Here is a 19,286-nt window from a genome sequence, read left to right as displayed (position 1 = left end):
ATAGATGAGAGTTCTATCATGACAGCCAGGGTGTTCAGCCATCGAACACCAGAGTAGGTCAGCTCAAAAACTCTCTCAACCATTGCCAGTTGTCTACAGTGGAGATATCTTTGGGGATTTCTGGGGACCTCTCTAGCACTCTGTGGTTTTCCTATTCTCCTGGAAATCTACATTCATCATGGTATCTCCCTCCCCATTCTCCCACTATGCTCCTGATCCAGCTGGGACCTCCCATTCCCCTAAGCTCTCTTTTGCCAAAACCTTGCCCTCCATTACCCCACACACCCCCAGTTTGCTCATGTAGATCTCATCCATTTCTCTGTCATTGGGCAATCCTTGTGTCTTTCTTAGGGTTCTCTTTACTAGGTAGCCTCCCTGGAGTTGTGAGTTGAAGTCTGGTTATTCTTTGCTTTACATCTAGTATGCACTTATGAATGAGTACATACCATGTATGTCTTTAGAGTCTGGGTTACCTTACTCAGGATGATTTTTTCTAGTTCCATCCATTTGCCTGCAAACCTCATGAGAAGCTTTTGTAGGGCAAAGGACACAGTCAACAAGAGAAAATGACAGCCTACAAAATGGGAAAATATCTTCACCAACCCCACATCTGACAGAGGGCTGATATCCAGAACACATAAAGAACTCATGAAATTAGACCTCAAAATACCCAACAGTACAATTATAAATTGGCTATTGAGCTAAACAGAAAATTCTCAACAGAAGAAACTCAAATGGCTGAAAGACATTTAAGGAATTGTTCAACTTACTTAGTCATCAGGGAAATGCAAATCAAAACAACTATGAGATACCATCTTACATGCATCAGAATGGCTAAGATCAAAGACACTAAAGACATTTTATGTTGGAGAGGATGTGGAGCAAGAAGAACACCCCACCACTGTTGGTGGGAATGCCAACTTGTACAGCCCCTTTGGAAATCAATATGGAACTTTCTTAGAAAATTGGGAATCAACCTCTTTTAAGACCCAGCTATACCACTCTTGGGCATATACTCAAGAAATGCTCAATCATACCACAAGGACACATGCTCAACCATGTTCAAAGCAGCATTATTTGTAATAGCCAGAACCTTGAAACAACATAGATGCCCTTCAACTGAAGAATGGATAAATAAAATGTGGTACATATACACAATGTAGTATTACTCAGCATAGAAATGTTAATAAAAATTTAAAACATGGTATTTATTTAAATTGACTAATTTGGAACAATAGAGAAAATATAAGGTAATTAATCTATCCTTGGTGTCCTAAGAGGTTTAGATAGAAGGCAAAAGATATGCAAAACTAGGTAATCTAATGAAGCCATGTAATTAATTTTTTACATTTTTAAAATCCTCCTGAATTCTCATCTAGAGGATACAAGTCTTTTCCCTTATGAGATGCCCAGTGAAATTACAATCTCATGTTTTCCACTGTTTAACTAGTTGTTAGCCAAAGGGAGAGATATAAGTGTATCTTTAGAACATCCTTATTCCTACAAGGAATGTAGGTGACAGGGAGTGACAAAGTGGGAACAAAGGAGCTTTAAGACCCAGGTGAGGATCACATAGTTGGAGCTGCAGGAACGTGTCATTGATAGCTACATGTAGTTGTCAAAAACAGGAAAGAGTGAGAGAACTGGAATGCACTAGTTCACCACAGCTGAGTGGATACAGAAAGCACAGTAGGAGACAACTTATCCTCAGGTACAACCCAAGTATTCCTCTCTGGTCACTTGATCCTGGGCTTTTACACCTGAGAGCACTGGCTACTTATTGACAGGGCCTGACTTTGATGCCCAGCACCCAGAAGACAGCTCACTACTGTCTGTAACTACAGGCACCAGGGATCAGACACTCTCTTATACTCTGGTACCTGGAATGTTACTGATATACACACTGGGAAAACTTATACATATAAATTAAACTTTAGTCCTTTTGAAAATAGCACATACATGAAGAAAACCTTTTTCAAAATATGGAATCACACATATACCTGTCTTTTTGCAATTTGCATATCTGATACCCTACCAGGACTAAATAAAGAATGCCACACATCTCCTGGACCTACAAATGCAGGTAGTTCTGTGTCATCTGGGTGCTAGGAACCAAACTTGTGTGCCCAAGAGGAACATAAGTATTCAGTAAACTTTCCAGCTATCAAATATGACATTAAAATGTAGATGAAGATGCCAGATTACTCCCTCTGTCTCCTATCACTTGAAGTGATGAAAGTCCCCTCTAGGTAGCTACCAAAGAGTTCAATGGCTTTTTAGCCCTCTTTGAATGGACTCTCTACTTTGCTTCTTATTTTCATTATTAACACAATTCCCTTGATGTGAGCAAAGATAACAAACCTGATTTGTTGAAACCAGTCAGTGTCCAGTCAGATTATACAAGAAAAGTTCTATAATTTGAGATATGTCATTTATTTTTAGAATTTTTTGAGACAGGATACCTCTACAAAGCCATGGCTGTTGTGGAACTCACTATTTGAACCAACCTCACCTAAAACCTCAAACTCAAAGATATTGGCTTGTCAATGTCTTCCAAAAGCTGGGATTACAGGCATGTACCTCTAAACCCAGCTGAAATATGTTTTAAACGTTCTATCTTTAAATCAGAGAATTAAATGATAATATAAGATTTTAAAAGATATTATCAATGTTGCATTGAACAGTAATACCTCTTGAAATTATGTAATAATATAAACTGGCAAATCATTTCATATATTCCCAATAACTGGTTTATTTACTTTGTTAACTTTATCCATTTAAAAATGTCTGAACTCTATCTGTGCGTGTATACCTGTGCCATCATGTGTATGGGGCAGTGAGAGGACAACTTCAAAGTGTCTATTATCTACTTCTCCTATGTGAGTTCTAGAGATGAAACCCAGGAGTCTTCTGGCAGCAAGTGACCTCAATGACTTTTATTTGGGTTTAAAAATGATTTAGGTATTGAGGGAGTGTGGATATGTCAAAGCCCTAATGTGGCACTAAAGGAAAATTTTTATAGTTGTTTGAGTTTTCCAGAGATTGAACTCAAGTCATTAGGCTTAACAACCACCTACTTTACCACTAAGACAATTCTATGGTGTTCATCTGTGGTTATGAGAAAGCATTATGAACAAGAGCTTAATCCGCAGAATAAACTAACACATTCCAAAGAAAAGGAAAAAAAAAGAAAGATAGGAGTATATTAGTATCATTTGCATGGATCTATTAATCAAATTGTTTTGTTTTTCTCTACCATTAGATGATAATACATTTATAATTTAAAAAGAAGACAATATTTTACTGATTAAATATCTCAACTAGTTTTCTTTGAGGAGCAGTGAGACAGCTAAGTAAGAAATATCTGTGCAAGGCTCGGACCTGACCTTGATCACTATATGAAAGAGGGCCAAAAGTAGACACCACAAGGTTTTTATCCTGTTCATACATATCTGACATGACCAAAAAAACCGTAATTACTGTAACATAAATGTAGCAAAAATATTTGTTTGTTTTTTTGTTTTGTTTTGGTTTGGTTTGGTTTTTCAAGACAGGGTTTCTTTGTGTAGCTTTGCGCCTTTCCTGGAACTCACTTGGTAGCCCAGTCTGGCCTCCAACTCACAGAGATCTGCCTGCCTCTGCCTCCCTAGTGCTGGGATTAAAGGTGTGTGCCACCATGCCTGGCTTTTTTTTTTTTTTTTTTTTGAGACAGGGTTTCTCTGTGTAGCTTTTCACCTTTCCTGGAACTCACTCTGTGGCCCAGCCTGCCCTTGAACTCACAGAGATCCACCTGCCTCTGCCCTCTGAGCACTGGGATTAAAGTCACATGCCACCACCACCTGGCTTTTTTTTTAAGATTTATTTATTATGTATACAGTGTTCTGCATATATGCCTAGAGGCCAGAAGAGGGCACCAGATGGTTGTGAGTCACCCTATGGGTACTGGGAATTTAACTCAGGACCTTTGGAACAATAAGCAGTACTCTTAACCCCTGAGCCATCTCTCTAGCCCTGTTTGCTTCTTTTTTTTTTTTTTTTTTTTGAATAAATTTCATTTCCGTTGCATTATCTGGCATCTCTGGTTAATCCTCTGGAAGGCAGTACTTCAAGATGAAGTGGCAAATATAAAATTAATGGGGGGATGAAGAAGGATGAAACTTCAAATATTATATACATATCCATCGCATGTCAAGCTATGTTGAGAATACTGGTATGGACCATTGATGCTTGACAAGGTTCCAGCATTTTGACATTGCAGCTGGACCACATTTCTCCAGTACCTTTTTGCTTTTGTTATTATTGATTCTCACTGTTAATGCCTTTCCTTTTTTGGAAATTTGGGCAGGCTTTTGTAAATGATAAAAATGTGTAAAATGGCAGACTCTCTAAACAAAATAATTATTTGGAAACAAATCCCTGCCACCACTGAACCAGGAATTTCATTGTGTCCTCTTAATTGCACCAAGAAAAGGAAAGTTAGAGATTTACTAGACACACTTGATCCTAAGGATGAGATGCATACTTTTCGTATCCAGAGTCTGAGGTTATTAAAGGCCAGAGTTCAGTTAATAAATATAGAGAAATTAGAATGAAATGGTATAATGGAAAAAGTAAGGCCTCAGGATCTTCACTTTTGAGAGTGTTATGAGGGGAACAGGCCTATACAGAAAATTTAAGAAATTGTAGTATATATAGTGTCTGTTCCACAGAAGGAGTCCATTTCCCAAGGTCAGGCATTTGGAAAAGGGTCTCTGTTACTTCAGGGAACTGAGGAGAGTGACTAGTTACTAAAGCACTCATTCTCCTTATCTGTGGCAGGAGGAACTTGTGGTCCTTTCATTAACATATGGCTGGTGTCTATTGTCAAGGTCAAGGTTAGCTTCCCCAAGCCATGATTTCAAACCACACACCAGCTCTTAAGCCTTTTTTTTTTCTCTTTTTAATCCTACATGTAATTATAGAGTACAAACAATATTTTTTTTAAAATTAAATGCTGCTGGCAGGTATCTTGATTCACCCTCAGATCATGTCTGTCACCTCCTTCTTAGAGGTCTGAACCCTCCCCCCAAGCAGGTCTGCAGGAAAATACACAATAGATTGTGTGTTAGCTTACATTACATTACATTGAAGACAGATGAAAATAATGATTTGGAAATACACAGAGTATTTAGTGTGTCTTATGCTTTTTTTAATTAAGCATTTTAACAGTAACATGGTTGAAACAGCCCTCATTGGGGTTACATCATCTGCTCTTACACTTGTATTCATGAGGCTGACATATAAAGCTCATGAATTCAAATGTATTCCTGATTAAATATGGATATCCCAGCCAGGTTGAAAAACAAACAACATCTCAAGGGAATCTGTGAAATTATGAAAACCAAAATCAGGAATAAACTCTAACACATAGCACTTTGGGGATATTGTTAATAAAGCTGCTGTGAACATAGTTGAGCAAGTGTTCTTGAGGAAAGGTGGAGGAGTATCTTTTGGGTATATGCCCAAGAGAGATATAACTGAGTCTCTAGATAGGTCAATTCCTAATTTTCAAAGAAACCACCATATTGATTTAAAGCTGTACAAGTTTCCACTTCCCCCAGCAATAGAGGAATGTTCCCTTTTCTCCAAATCCATGCCAGAATGTGATGTTTCTTGTGTTACTGATCTTAGTCATTATGACAGTTGTAAAATAAATCTGAAAGTACATTTTAAAGCACATCCTTGATGACTAAGTGTGTTACATTCTTTTAAGTGTTTCTTATGCATTTTAAATTACTCTGTTATGAATTCTGTGTTTAGATGTGCACTCCTTTATTGGATTATTTGGTTTGTTTAGGTCAGTTTCTGGAGTTCTTTATTATCCTAGGTGAGGCAACTAAGAACCACATAGACAAACATGATAGGTACTCACTTGTAAGTGGGTATTAACTGATAATTAAAGAATAATCACAGTACAATCCAGAAAGCCAGTGAGGATAAGTAACAAGACAGCTGTAGGGTGAGATGCATAGATCTTCCTAGGTAAAGGAAATAAAATAGATTTTGTGGGTGGATGGGCATCAGGAACAGGAATGATCAGAAAAGGAAGGGAAGGACAGAGGAAGAGAATACATGGAGAGAAGATTGGAGCAGGGGAGTTTTTAGGGGGTAATGTGAAAACCTAATGTAGTAAAAATTTACAGGAAGCTATGAGTGAGACTGAAGTGAGGACTCCAAGTAATTGAGAACAGAGAACTTGAACTGGCCAGCTTCTGTAGCCACACAAGGCTCCCAGTGGTGGGACTGATAACAATAGAGCCAAAAAATATTTGAACCACACTTGGCCTGTCTGCATGATACACTAGGGCTACAGCAGCTCAGAGCTGGTATAATGTCCAGCCATTGACAGTTGTAAGTTGAGGCACAGGCCACAAGAGGGAGCCCATGCCCAACCCTGCCTGGATGTACAAGAACTGGAAGTTGAATGGCTCAGAGAATTAAGGTATGACCAAATACAGTCGATTGAAAAGAAAAAAAAAAGTCAATGAAATGATTCCTAATTCTATTCTACTATAATCAGAGAATGCTGTCTGTTTCACCACTGGACTGCCATCTGAAACTACCTAGTGATTTTCTCTACAAAACACAGATTTTTCACTTCTTTGTTTTTCGCTGGAGATCTGCATGAGTCTTCAGTAGTAAACATGCAACAAAATCAACATTTTGTGTAACAAATCAGCCCATTGCTTTTAATCCTGGCTGACTCAATTTCTCATGGAAGGGAGAAAGAAAGAATTGGAGCCAAAATATAAAAATGACCTCTGGCTATATTTTTCCTGGAGTCCATTTCCCACTGAAATGCTATGACCTTGACCTCCACTGCATTACTCTCAATTCTCCCATCTTAGCAGGCCTACAAGTTTTGTCACTTATCTCTATGTAAAACTTTCTATGGCTCTTGTCATCTAAACTCTTAATATCTTCAACTGTCCTCCAAAAGTCATCAATCCTAGGCCCTATACTGCAATAAAATCACTTGTGATGTCCCTTGTTTTGTCCTAATTTGCTTAGTTTTTGCTGTGATTAAATTTTCCAACCAAAAGCATCTGAAGTAATGAATGGGTTTATTTAGATGATATTACCATATTGTAACCAATCATTGTGGGAGCTTAGGATATAAATTCAAGCTACCACCTAAAGGTAAAAATCCATGGGTAAATATTGTTTACTTGCTTTCTCTCTCTTGTCTGGCTACTGTCGTGGGTCAGCTAGCTATCATATCCAGCCCAGGCCGACTTGACTATGGATATTGCCATGCTCAGTGGAAGAGCCTTCCCACATTTATCATCAATCAACACAATCTCTCAAACACACAGTAACCAGCAATTCTGATCTGGGAACACTCTCAGGTGATGTTCCCCCACATGACTCTAGGCCACATCATGTTGACAGCAAAAGCTAATTAGGACAAGAGGACAATGACACCTCAAAGGGTTTTAGAAACTCAATACCAGTGTATTATTAACCATATCAATCATTTAAGCAGAAAAAAATTAAATATGAAGATAACAATTACTGGAAACACAGACATGTCTAGGAATGAGGATAGACAAGCCTATAAGATCAAGAAAACTAATGTCTCTGTACACAAAGTTCACAAACAAACAAAAAGCCTCAAGGTAATAACATAATATAGTAAATTTTCATGAATACAAAAATTGGTAACGGTTCATAATTTTCTAGAGAAACAATATAATTAGATGGTAATAAAACTAAAAAAAAAAAAGATAAAACCACTGAAAAAAATCAAGACACAAAGACACACCTACGAATATATATTATGGTCCATTAACAAGAACTATAAGATTATAATCTAAATAAGACTAAAAGAAATCTCTGGTCATCACTTATCCTGTGCATGCCAATTCTCTCATTTGCTAATAATAAAAAATGAGTTGGGTGAGGAGGGCTGTTCCACCAAAATTAGAGAGATTCACTTGAAGTCTTCTGGTATTTTAACTTCATGGAAAATAGTTTTGACTACTAAAAAGATCTCATTCTCTTAGGATAAAGAAAATGATATTTGCCAGGAGACACCAATTTGTTTCCTATGCTTGATGATTATATGTGAGTCTGAATCAGTGAGGAACTAAAAAGTTTTCCAAATCAAGTACAAGATAACAGATTTTTAAATCAAAAGTATATGATTTATATTATGTATCTAAATCAACTTATTTTGCTCTAATTGCTTTATGGCACAAGAAGTTTTGAAAACAAGTTTATCCTCATTTTTATATGTATGTTAATATGTAAAAGAAAGAATGTCTTCCAAGTATGTACAGGTGAAACAAGCGAGAAGAGCATGTCAGACCCTATGGATCTGGAGTAGCAGGTGCTTATGAACCTCCCAGTATGTTGTCTCCAAAAACATGTGCTGAGACACTGGCCAAGCCCCATAATACTTTCTATCCAATAAACTAAAAGTCTATCGCAGATTAACAATGAGAACAACAAAGTGTAGATAAATACAGAAGTTAATAAATGATTTATCAGTAACATGATTAATCAATATTAAGATACTGAATATCAGAAATTTGTTGCATGAGTTGAATACAATCCAAAGAAAACTCCCAACTATTTATAACAGGATACCTGATTCTAAAACTAAATGCAAAGTGGTAACTCTCAGAAAGATCATAGTATTATGAAAAAGTAGTACACATATTGACACAATGTGACTTCTATATTTACCACAAAGCTACAACCATCAAGAATATGTACAATATCTGTGAATGAATAAAGAAGATGGAGAGAAAAAGCCAAGAACAAAAGCAGAAAAATATAGTTAACATTTAATCAAGAGACCAAAGGAAGTACACAGAGGAAATGTGGGATTATTACAAATATTATCCAACTACTTATAATTCTATGTGTATAGAAATTAAATAAACACAAATTTCACAACTCCCCCAAAATTAACTCAAAGTGACCTACAAATGTTGTTTCTGATGCCGTAGCTATGGATATATCTTCCAAAGAGAGAGGCCTCAAGCTTTAGAACTTTCTTGGCAAATGGAGGTGATCTTATGCTATGGCTCTGCAAAGTTTTGTGTCCCCTTGGAGTTTCAGGCAAACCCAGTACTACTAATACCCAATCACAAAACAGTTTAGAAAAAATAATTTATTTTCTATTTCCTGCTACATGGGATATGACACATGATCTAGAATCTGCTCTATCCACTTGCCTAACAACTTGCAAATATATTACAAGCATCACAGTGTCCCATAGCCAGGTTAGCAGAGCCTCCTCCTCCCCACTGAATCCACATTCAGGGAGTCTCAGAGAAGAAGGGCCATTTCCCAGATCACCACAGGGTCCAACAGAACCAAAATCTGGCTCATGGTCCATCACAGTCACAGAAGCTCTGACAGCTTATGAGAACTGCTCCTATTGGTTTGGGGTCAGTGGTCCCCACACTCACCATGGCATGGATTGTGGTCTCCCTCACAGCTCCCTACAGCAGAGCAAGATGAGAATCCTGGAAAGAACCTCCAAGCTCCTTCCCACTGGTGGTCCTAATTGCTAAGCCTTTCTGAGGTCTCACATTAGCTAAGGCCACCCAGATGAAACTCAGGACAGAGGCAGCTCCTCTTCTCAGTGATCAGAGATCAAATGACACAAACAGCACAGACCTGCTCAGCTCTGCCCTTCCACATTAGGGGCAGACAGGATGTGAATGGGGGAAATCTGCATTTTTGAAAATCTTCCAGTCTCCCAGACTACTTCCTATTCCCCTTCCCAAGAATACACTCCTTTGTGTACAAATACACACTGATGGTCCAGTGCAGCCATCCCTTTGCTTCATATCTGGGAAGTCCTGCAGCCAAACACAGGTCACATTCAAACAGTAACTGTGGTAACTATGTTAATGTTAAAAAAAAACAGGCCATGAATTAGAAAACAATTAGGCTTATATGTAAGAAAGAGACCGTGCATATGGTATAGTCATAGTCTCAAAGAATTATTGGGCAAAGCTGGAATAGAATTCATGTCCATGTGTTTCAGAAACCAGGGATTTGTTTGAGAGCAAACCAAAATTTACCCACATGCTTCTTTTTTTTCCTGAGGCTACACATCTTAAACAAGTAAAATAGCAGTCCTGTTAGGCAAGGCCACACCACTTTACTCAGATTGTCTATACTAGTTGAACCAGTATAACTACAGTAATTTTGTTTCAATATCGAGTCAGTCCTCTATCCAAACTACTAAATGTGGATCAATTGTGGATCATCTAAAATTGGTTACATCACTCCACATAGCTCATCTCAAATACGGTTGAAACAAAAAAGCTCTCACACTCTGTCCTGTCCCTCCCTTTCTGGTCTTTCAATATATCAGCTTCAAAGAAACTCAGTGAACTCAATTCTTCCACAGGTCCCTATTCATGTTTATGTCCCTCAAAAAAGCCAAGGAGATGGGGGCGGAGATACTCATTAACTGCTCTATTTTTTCCTTTCTAACTGGGTCCAGCAAAGAAGAAGATACAGGCCTCTCTTTCTAGCACTGGAAAGCAGAGGCAGGATTAGGTGGTCAATTCAGTTCTCAATTACATAGCATGAGGCTAGCCTGGGCTACAGGAGACACTGCTCTACACAGAAATCAATGATCAACAGCTCTTGAGAGAGAAGGAATTAAACAATTAAAGACCTAGATACAATAGAGAATGGGAACAAAGAGATAAAAGCAGTAATGCTCTTAAAATGTTAAAAATAATACCAATAAGTGATATTTCGAAGTGATAAAATAATGTATTTTTCAAGATAAAAAACTTAGCAATGCCAGGTGGTGGTGGCACACATCTTTGATCCCAGCACTCAGGAGGTAGAGGCAGACAGATCTCTGTGAATATGAGGCCAGCCTGGGATACAGAGTGAGTTTCAGGAAAGACTCTAAAGCTACACAGGGAGACCTTGTCTCAAAAAACAAACAAACAGGCCAGGCGGTGGTGGCACACGTCTTTAATCCCAGCACTCGGGAGGCAGAGGCAGGCGGATCTCTGTGAGTTCGAGGCCAGCCTGGTCTACCAAGTGAGTTCCAGGAAAGGCACAAAGCTACACAAAAGAAACCCTGTCTCGAAAAACCAAAAAAAAAAAAAAAAAAAAAAAAAAACACAAACAAACAAACAAACCAGAAAGCAACAACAACAACAAAAAAAACTTAGCTAAATTCACTTTTAAAAAAAGTGGAACTTTCTCTAGTAGAGGAAATATCATTAATAAGAGATAGGTTGATCTTCCCCGAATACATGTTGGCTGCTGTGATCTCTAACCTGACACACACAGTTAGTCAAAGGCCCTCTGAGCTGGCATAACTGTGTCAAGCAGGACTGAACATATCTGCATAGGAGAGTTGCTTAATTGAAAATTCAATATCCTCTGGTTCAAGTTAACCTCCTGAGAGTATACACCAACCAGTCTGTTCTGTCTTCATTCACAAGACATGAATTGGTACATGCTGGTAAATTACAAAATCCCTTCCGATGCTACAATGAGGTGTGTTTTCATAATGATGACTCCAGCAGCTGATTGCTTACCCTGTTCACCCCAGCAGTGTACACAATAATCTATTCCTTCTATTCTGGTCTGAAGGTAGAAACCATGCTCCACATGCAAATCTCTTTCCCTTTACTGCAATGGACATGCAACTGTATGACTCAAATGGACAGTTTTAAAACTCTGAGGTGATACAATAATTTAATTTAAGATTTTTAATGTGTAATATAGAGGACAGGAAAGTCATTGCCATAGAGAGCAACAGACTGGGATCAAGGCTACTTGTGTCAACATAAGAAAACTTGTTTCAATTTCTTCGGGCCATGGAGTCGGAGCTGGTCCGGCGCCTCGCCCCACGCCTCGGCCTGGCGGAGCCGGGTGTCCTGAGGAAAGCAGAGGAGTACCTACGGCTGTCTAAGGTGAGGTGTACCGGTCTGTCTGCACACAGCTCAGAAACCAGCAGTGCTGTCATATGCCTGGACCTTGCAGCTTCCTGCATGAAGTGCCCCCTGGATAGAGCTTATTTAATTAAGCTCTCTGGCTTGAACAAGAAGATGTATCAGAGCTGTCTTAAATCTTTTGAGTGTTTACTGGGATTAAATTCAAATATTGGAATAAGAGACCTAGCTGTACAGTTCAGCTGTACAGAAGCAGTGACCATGGCTTCAAAGATACTGCAAAGCTACGAGTCTAGTCTTACCGAAGCACAGCGAGCAGACCTGGACTTGTCCAGGCCGCTTTTCACCACTGCTGCACTGCTTTCAGCATGCAAAATTCTGAAGGTAAAAGTGGATAAAACCAAAATGATAACTACATCTGGTGTGAAAAAAGCAATATTTGATCGGCTATGTAAGCAGTTAGAGAAGATTGGGCAGCAGATTAACAGAGACTCTGGAGATTTAGCTAGTCCAGCACTGAAGAAAAAGAAGTCTGTGGTTGAAACACCAGCAAAAGAAATAGAAGAAGTAATAGAAACCCCACATAAAGCACTGAAAGATGAAGGTCTGACACAGGATTATGAAGAATGGAAAAGGAAGATTTTGGAAAATGCTGCCAAAGCTCAAACAGCTGCCGCAGAGCCTGGAAGATGAAGGGCCTGAGGATTCATCCAAACTTGTATACCAGGTGTGCTGAGGATTGTCTCAATATGAAAGACACTAGCACTAGGCACCTCATGTGGAAATAGATCAACCATAGTACCTCCGTAGACTCTGGATGGAATTGGAACCGTTTTCCTTCTCTATGTTAAGCTTAAGAAAAGTCTCCTGACTTAACCTAGAATACACATTTCAAGGTAAAAAAAAAAAAAAAAAAAAAAAAAGAAAACTTGTTTCAGAAACATTTTTCTAACAGGACTGAAATGCAGCTGTTCTAAAATTAAAATGTCTTCCAAGGGAGAAATCACTCAACACACTTCAGAGATTAATGAAGAAAAATCTCTTTAATGATAACGTACATCCATCTCCAGCTAATGCTAAAAGAGGAGCCAGCCTAGAAGAGATTTTGCATTCCACAAACAGTAATCATCCTTGTGACATTTAGGTTCAGACTTCAGGTTACACTTTCAGCAATTTAAAAAGGGACAGAAGACTGCAAATCAACTCAATTAGACATAGGGGAGAGATTTACACAGCAAGGACATTTCCAAAATTATTTAAATACCCCAGTGATGTGAAACAGCAAGATCCTCTTCAGTGACAGCATCATGAGGTCACAGAGGATGAGAGAGGAGAATTATAAGGTAGAAAAGATAAAAGCTGGTGTGTGGAGGTCTTAATCAAGCTATATCTCAAGTCAAGTGAGCTTCTTAAGAAGAATAGCACCCTGGATACTACTTCCAGGGGTGAAATGAAAGGAAATGGGGTGCTTCTAGGAAGTCAGCAGAAACTATCATACAATGGGACAGACACAAAGAAGAGGCTATTCAAACAATGCTGCACAAGGTGAAACATTGTATCTCAAGAACATTACTGACTAAGCCCACAGTGATCTGTGGACTGATAACTATAGCCCCCTGTGGTGGAAAGTGTTGGTTTCTCAGGTTCTGAAGTTAACCCACCACAAATGTCCTGGTTCCAGACCATTGCTACGTCCCAAAGCGTATTCCTGGTTTTGAAAGGAGCTCTGTTTTATTGTCAATACAACAGGCCCTGAGGGGAAAACTCCCAAAGCCTAGGTACAAGGTTATTACTAGCTCTCCAAAGAATTTTCCTAATCCTGTCTGAGGGCCTAAGTGAAAGCCTTGTTTAATCAGACAATTCCTTTACACATTAGGTTTTTTTTGTTGTTGTTGTTGTTTCTTTCTCTTTTCTTTTTTTTTTTTTGTTGTTGTTTTTGTAGTTGTTTGTTTTTCAAGACAGACTTTTACTGTGTAGCTTTGAAGCCTGTCCTGGAACTCACTCTGCAGACCAGGCTGCCCTCAAACACATAGAAATTAACCTGCCTCTGCCTCCTGAGTGAGTGCAGGGATTAAAACACCCGGCTAGTGTTTTACTTTTTAATTAGTTGACACCTGGTGTGATATTGCTCATCATGCATAACTATGCTTTACTTTAACAGAAAACTGGAACTTCATGGCATGCTAGGATTTAAGTTTGGTTGTGACCCTGTAATGCCTCAATGAGCAGCTTGTTTAGAGTCCCATTCGTTGATAAGGCCTGTGGCTTGTTGTAAATAAGCAGTGTCTCCTTTGCAATGGTTTGGAGCCAAACAAATATGTATCCTACTGTCCTGATTTCTAATAGGCCCAGCTATAATACACTTATTTTTGAGAGGGTTTTTTTTTTTTCAGAAGTCCTCCCTCAGCTCAATTTTATTTTGTGAGACTTACTATCTCCAAAGAATTAATAAATCCTTTATATGACCAATTTTATTTTTCTGAATCATAGCTTACTAGTTGAGTGCTACCCAGCACATGAGATGCATTTTACAACCTCCACAAAATTAACTACAAATGGATTTTACACATGAAAGTGAAATGCAAAGTCCTAAACCTCTAAAAGATAAGGGAAGTTACTCTCCATATTTCACAACCTGCTTTCGATGGGTGCACGAAAAACATGTCTAAGTTCACTACAAAAACGTTTCCTTTTCTTTTTCTTTTCTGAGACATACTTCTATGTGTAGTTTTGACGACTGACCTGGCTCTCAATTTGAAGAGCAGGCTGGCCTTGAACTCACACAGATCTGCCTGACTTTGTCTCCCCAGTACTGGGATTAAATGCATGGGCCACCCTCATGCAGCACAAAGATGTTTCTACACACAGTTCCCTGTGCCCAATTCTGTGAGCAGATTCAGCCCACAGAGCAAAGTTATTCAGAGGCCTGCCCCAGGGTCCAAGATTCAAGTACCACATGGGACCACATAGTACAAAGATTCTGCAGGCAGGTTCCCACCCAGATCCAAGGAGGACACATCACACCCGATCTTCCACCTCACCATCTCCCCCACTCCATCTGGAGATAGCAGCCCCTCACTCACCATGGCATGGTTTCTCAGCTCGGCCATGCTCTCTGCTCAGCATCCAGCAGCAGGACTCACAGCAGAACTCACAGCACACCACACAAAACTGCTGGAACCAGCTCTTCAAAGCCAAGTCTGAAGCCAGTGGTCCCAAGGACCCCCTGCACCACTTCTGACTGGCAGGTCACCTGGAGTGCCTGATTGGCCAGTGAGGCCTGAATGACAAGAGCACTTCCCATAGGATTACAGTGTCTTAAAGGTACAGCACAATGTTTCCTGACCCTGCCTTCCACCCGACTTTTTCTAAATGAGCAGAGATATGCATAATAATAGCACTTGCCCTTGGCTCCAATATCTGACCCTGCTATCTTCCTGCACTCCATAGGAACTTCCCCTTCTTCCTACTAGACACAATGTGGCTAGCTAGCTTGCACAGACCACTATACTATGTGGAGTGGAGTGATTCCCTGTTACATGATTCCCTGTTACATAGGAAAAAGAATGTCAGGAATATTAACAACTAAAGAAAAATTTTTTTTTCCTCGAGACAGGGTTTCTCTGTGCAGCTTTGCGCCTTTCCTGGAACTCACTTGGTCACCCAGGCTGGCCTTGAACTCACAGAGATCTGCTTGCCTCTGCCTCCTGAGTGCTGGGATTAAAGGCGTGAGCCACCACCGCCCGGCTAAAGAGAGATTTAAAGACACATGAGGAGAGTGTTTATTATGTGACTTAACACTGACAGCAGGTAAATTGAAGGTACTTTCTATCTGGTTGCATAGGAACTTCAGACAACTAGCAAAGAAAAGCAGAACTGGATCACAACCAAGAAAATAGGTCCATTACTTGAAGAGTTTTATTCCAGAAATTCAGAGCAAACTGTTGGCAAATTAATAATAATAAAGAGCAGTCTTCATGGATAATGTAATTCTTAGAGAATAACTGAGCTAGGAAGAATGTGTTCATGAACACTATTGTAGGCCAGCACATCTTTCTCAGTGGGCAGGTGAAGGAAAAAACAACTGCATTATTCAAGGTACTCTACGTGAAAATGATAGAACAAATCTCTCTATGTATAAAGAAGTGGATTTTTTAGAATGTCTCACAAACTGTGGTTCAGGTAGTCCATCAATGGCAGCTGCCAATGGAAATTTTAAGAATTCAGTAGCTGTTTAGTTCAGGAGGCTGCATATCTCTACTGGTCTTCAGTATACACCACACATCTAAGGAAGTAGGCTCTAATGCTCGTAAAGGAATGAACTTGGTAGCCAGAGCCAGGGCAAGCAGGCAAAGAAAAAGCTTTCTCCTTCAGTGTCCTTTATATATGTAGGCTGCCAACAGAAGTTATGATCAAGATAAAAGGTGGAGCTTATAATTTGTTTGATTTTTTTTAAAATGTTTTTGAGACTTGATTTATCTGTGTAGCCCTGGAACTCATTCTGTAGACCAGGCTGGGCTCAAAATCAGAAACCCAAGTGATTCTGCCTCCTCACTGCGGGGCTTAAAAGTGTGCACAGACACCAAGCAGCTGAAGGTGGATATCACCTCAAATGATCTAGATTAAAGATCGGTCTTTAATTTCAAAACCTTTCAAAAATCCCACACAGGTGTACCCAACTATTTTGGTTTTAGTTAATTGCAGAGGTAGTCAGTTTGACTACCAAGAATAGCCATCACAGTACCCAAGACAGAAGAAAGGATAAAAAATTCCTACCTGCAGGAGGATGGTAGAGTATGGAATGCTTTTCCAATGTTTTTTCTAAGCAAAGGAAGCATGTAGATTTTACATAGGGAATCTGGACTTGGTTGTGTAGAGTTCTCCATATTCTTAAGCAGGCTAGGTTAACAAATCCATTTTTGTTAAAGATTTATTTATTTATTAATTATACAGTGTTCTGCCTGTGTGTTGCAAGCCAGAAGAGGGCACCAGATCCCATTACAGATGGTTGTGAGCCACCATGTGGTTGCTGGGAATTGAACTCAAGACTGCAATCCACAGAACCAGGGAGGCTACCTAGCAGGGGGGACCCTAAGATGACTGTGGCTTATACTAAGTTTTGGTTTTACTCATTTCTGGCCAAGCCTCAATGAAACATTTCACTGTTTGGATAAGAATATATACTGTATCAAGCAGGTAATAGAAAAATAAATTTTAAAAATTAACATTAAAAAATATTACTTTTCTTTTCCCTTTTATTTCTCATTCACTAATTTTCCAAATACCTTCTAAACTCTTCCTTGTTAAGTGTGGGTAAATCAGTTTGCTGAAATATATTAATACTAACTGCTGCATTGTTGTTGATTGTACATATATGGATAATTGACTGACCGTGTTTGACCATTGGACAAATCATTAGGGAGCTATTTCCTGCCTTATTCTCTCAAATGGAGGCAAATTCTACTTTTTAATCAGCACCAGTTGTCCGACCCTGACTACTGCCTTGGACAGGAAATATAAGAATAGAAAACTTAAGGTAGAAAATGCCTTACCAGTTAAGAACACTGAAGATTCTTTCAGAGTATCCAGCTTCAATTCCCAGTACATATAGAAGCTCACTACTATATATACCTCCAGTATATATAGTGGCCTGGTCTCCCTGGCCACCATAAGAAGAGGAGACTTAGACCATAAAGATTGTATTTCAAGCTGTGTGTAGTAGTGCATTCTTTTAGTACCAGCAATCTGGACATAGAGGTAGGAAGATCACAATAAGTTTTGAAACCTGTTACATAATCTACACACAGACAGACAGACAGACAGACAGACACACACACACACACACACACACACACACACTCACTCACTCACTAACTCACTGGAAATGAAAAAAAAATGAATAACATAAAGGAATAGGAACATTGGAGAATAGGGACAATACAATACCCATTAAAGTTATTTCAAGTGTCTGCTAATAGTGCCCACGAAACCATGTTCAAAAAAAGTATGGCCAAGCATGCAAGTACATGCCATTAATCCCAGCCACTGGGAGAAACTGAAAATTTGACAGTCTCATCATGCAACCTGAACTGCCCATCACAATATGAGTGTTATCAGACCCATTAAAAAGGACATGAACAGCAGCAATCTATTATCAAGTGAAAGAAGTATGTAGCAGATCAGGTCCAAGCAGGTTCTGAAGGCACAAGAAAGCTACATGAAGGAGTTCCCCAAATGCCCATGGTTTCTACTTGTGTTACAACGCTTTCTGCTGCCAAGCATGCACCTATAGCCTCATGGGGTATTCCCTATGATTGGCTGACTGAGGAAGAAAAGACTAGTGTGGGGTTTAATGATGTTTCTGTACATCATGCAAGCACCACCTAGAAATGGACAGCTGTAGCATTTCAACCTAATTCTGGGACAAGCCTGAAAGACACTGGTGAAGGGAAATCTACACAGTGGGCAGTAGTTCAGGCAGTACACAGGGTCATACAGTTTGTTTGAAAGGAGAAATGTCCAAATGTGCAACTACTCACTGAGCTGTAACCAAAGATTGATTGCATATTCAGCAACTTGGAAGGAGCTTGATTGAAAAATTGGTGAGAAAGACATCTGGGGAAGAAGTATGTGTATAGATCTCTTCAAATGGCCAAAGGGTGTGAAGACATTTATATCTCTTGTACATGTTCAGCAAACATGTGACAAGCTGAAGAGCTCAATAATCAGAGAGTAAGGATGACTCCTTTTTGTGGACAGTCAGCCCTTTATCCCAGCCATTCATGTCATTGCCCAATGGGCCCAAGAACAAAGTGGCCATGGTGGCAAAGATGGGAATGATGCATGAGCTCAACATAAAATTCTACTCACCACAGCTGATCTGGCTACTGTTGCTGCTGTGTACCAAATCATCCAACAACCAAGAACAACACTGAGTCCCAGATATAGCCTGATAGAAAATGGAATTGACTTTGGTCTTTTTTTTTTTTAACTTTGGTCTTTTGAAAACAAGCACCCATTAGGTGCCAACATCTGGAGGGCTGGGGAAAGGTTCTCCAGAAGGCAGTATATGCTCTGAATCAGCATCCAACATATGATAAGTTTCTCCTATAGCCAGCATTCATGGATCCAGGAAGTAGGGTATGGGAAAGTGAATACTTCTACTCACTATCACTGCTAGTGACCAACTAAAAAACACTAAGTTTAGCTGGCCTAGAAGTTTTTGTTCAGAGGCCATTGTGTTCCTGCCAGGAGGCATAACAAACTTTCCAATGAATTGGAATCTCAGACTGGCCCCTGGTCATTTTGGTCTTCAAATGCCCTTAAAACAACAGACTAAGAAAGGAGTAAACCATA

At 39.4% G+C, this 19,286-nt stretch overlaps 1 protein-coding gene across 1 annotated transcript; it reads left to right on the top strand.

Moving 5' to 3' along the window:
• Positions 1–11,711: 11,711 nt before the first annotated feature.
• LOC114687390 (origin recognition complex subunit 6-like) lies at positions 11,712–12,712 on the top strand. Its single transcript, XM_028862046.2, has one exon. The coding sequence runs from the start codon at positions 11,856–11,858 to the stop codon at positions 12,621–12,623; it is 768 nt and encodes a 255-aa protein (XP_028717879.1). The 5' UTR covers positions 11,712–11,855; the 3' UTR covers positions 12,624–12,712.
• Positions 12,713–19,286: the final 6,574 nt, after the last annotated feature.

This window comes from Peromyscus leucopus, unplaced genomic scaffold (assembly GCF_004664715.2).
Source record: "Peromyscus leucopus breed LL Stock unplaced genomic scaffold, UCI_PerLeu_2.1 scaffold_1231, whole genome shotgun sequence".
Classification (NCBI taxonomy): Eukaryota; Metazoa; Chordata; class Mammalia; order Rodentia; family Cricetidae; genus Peromyscus; species Peromyscus leucopus.
This window is presented reverse-complemented; position numbering and strand designations above follow the sequence as displayed.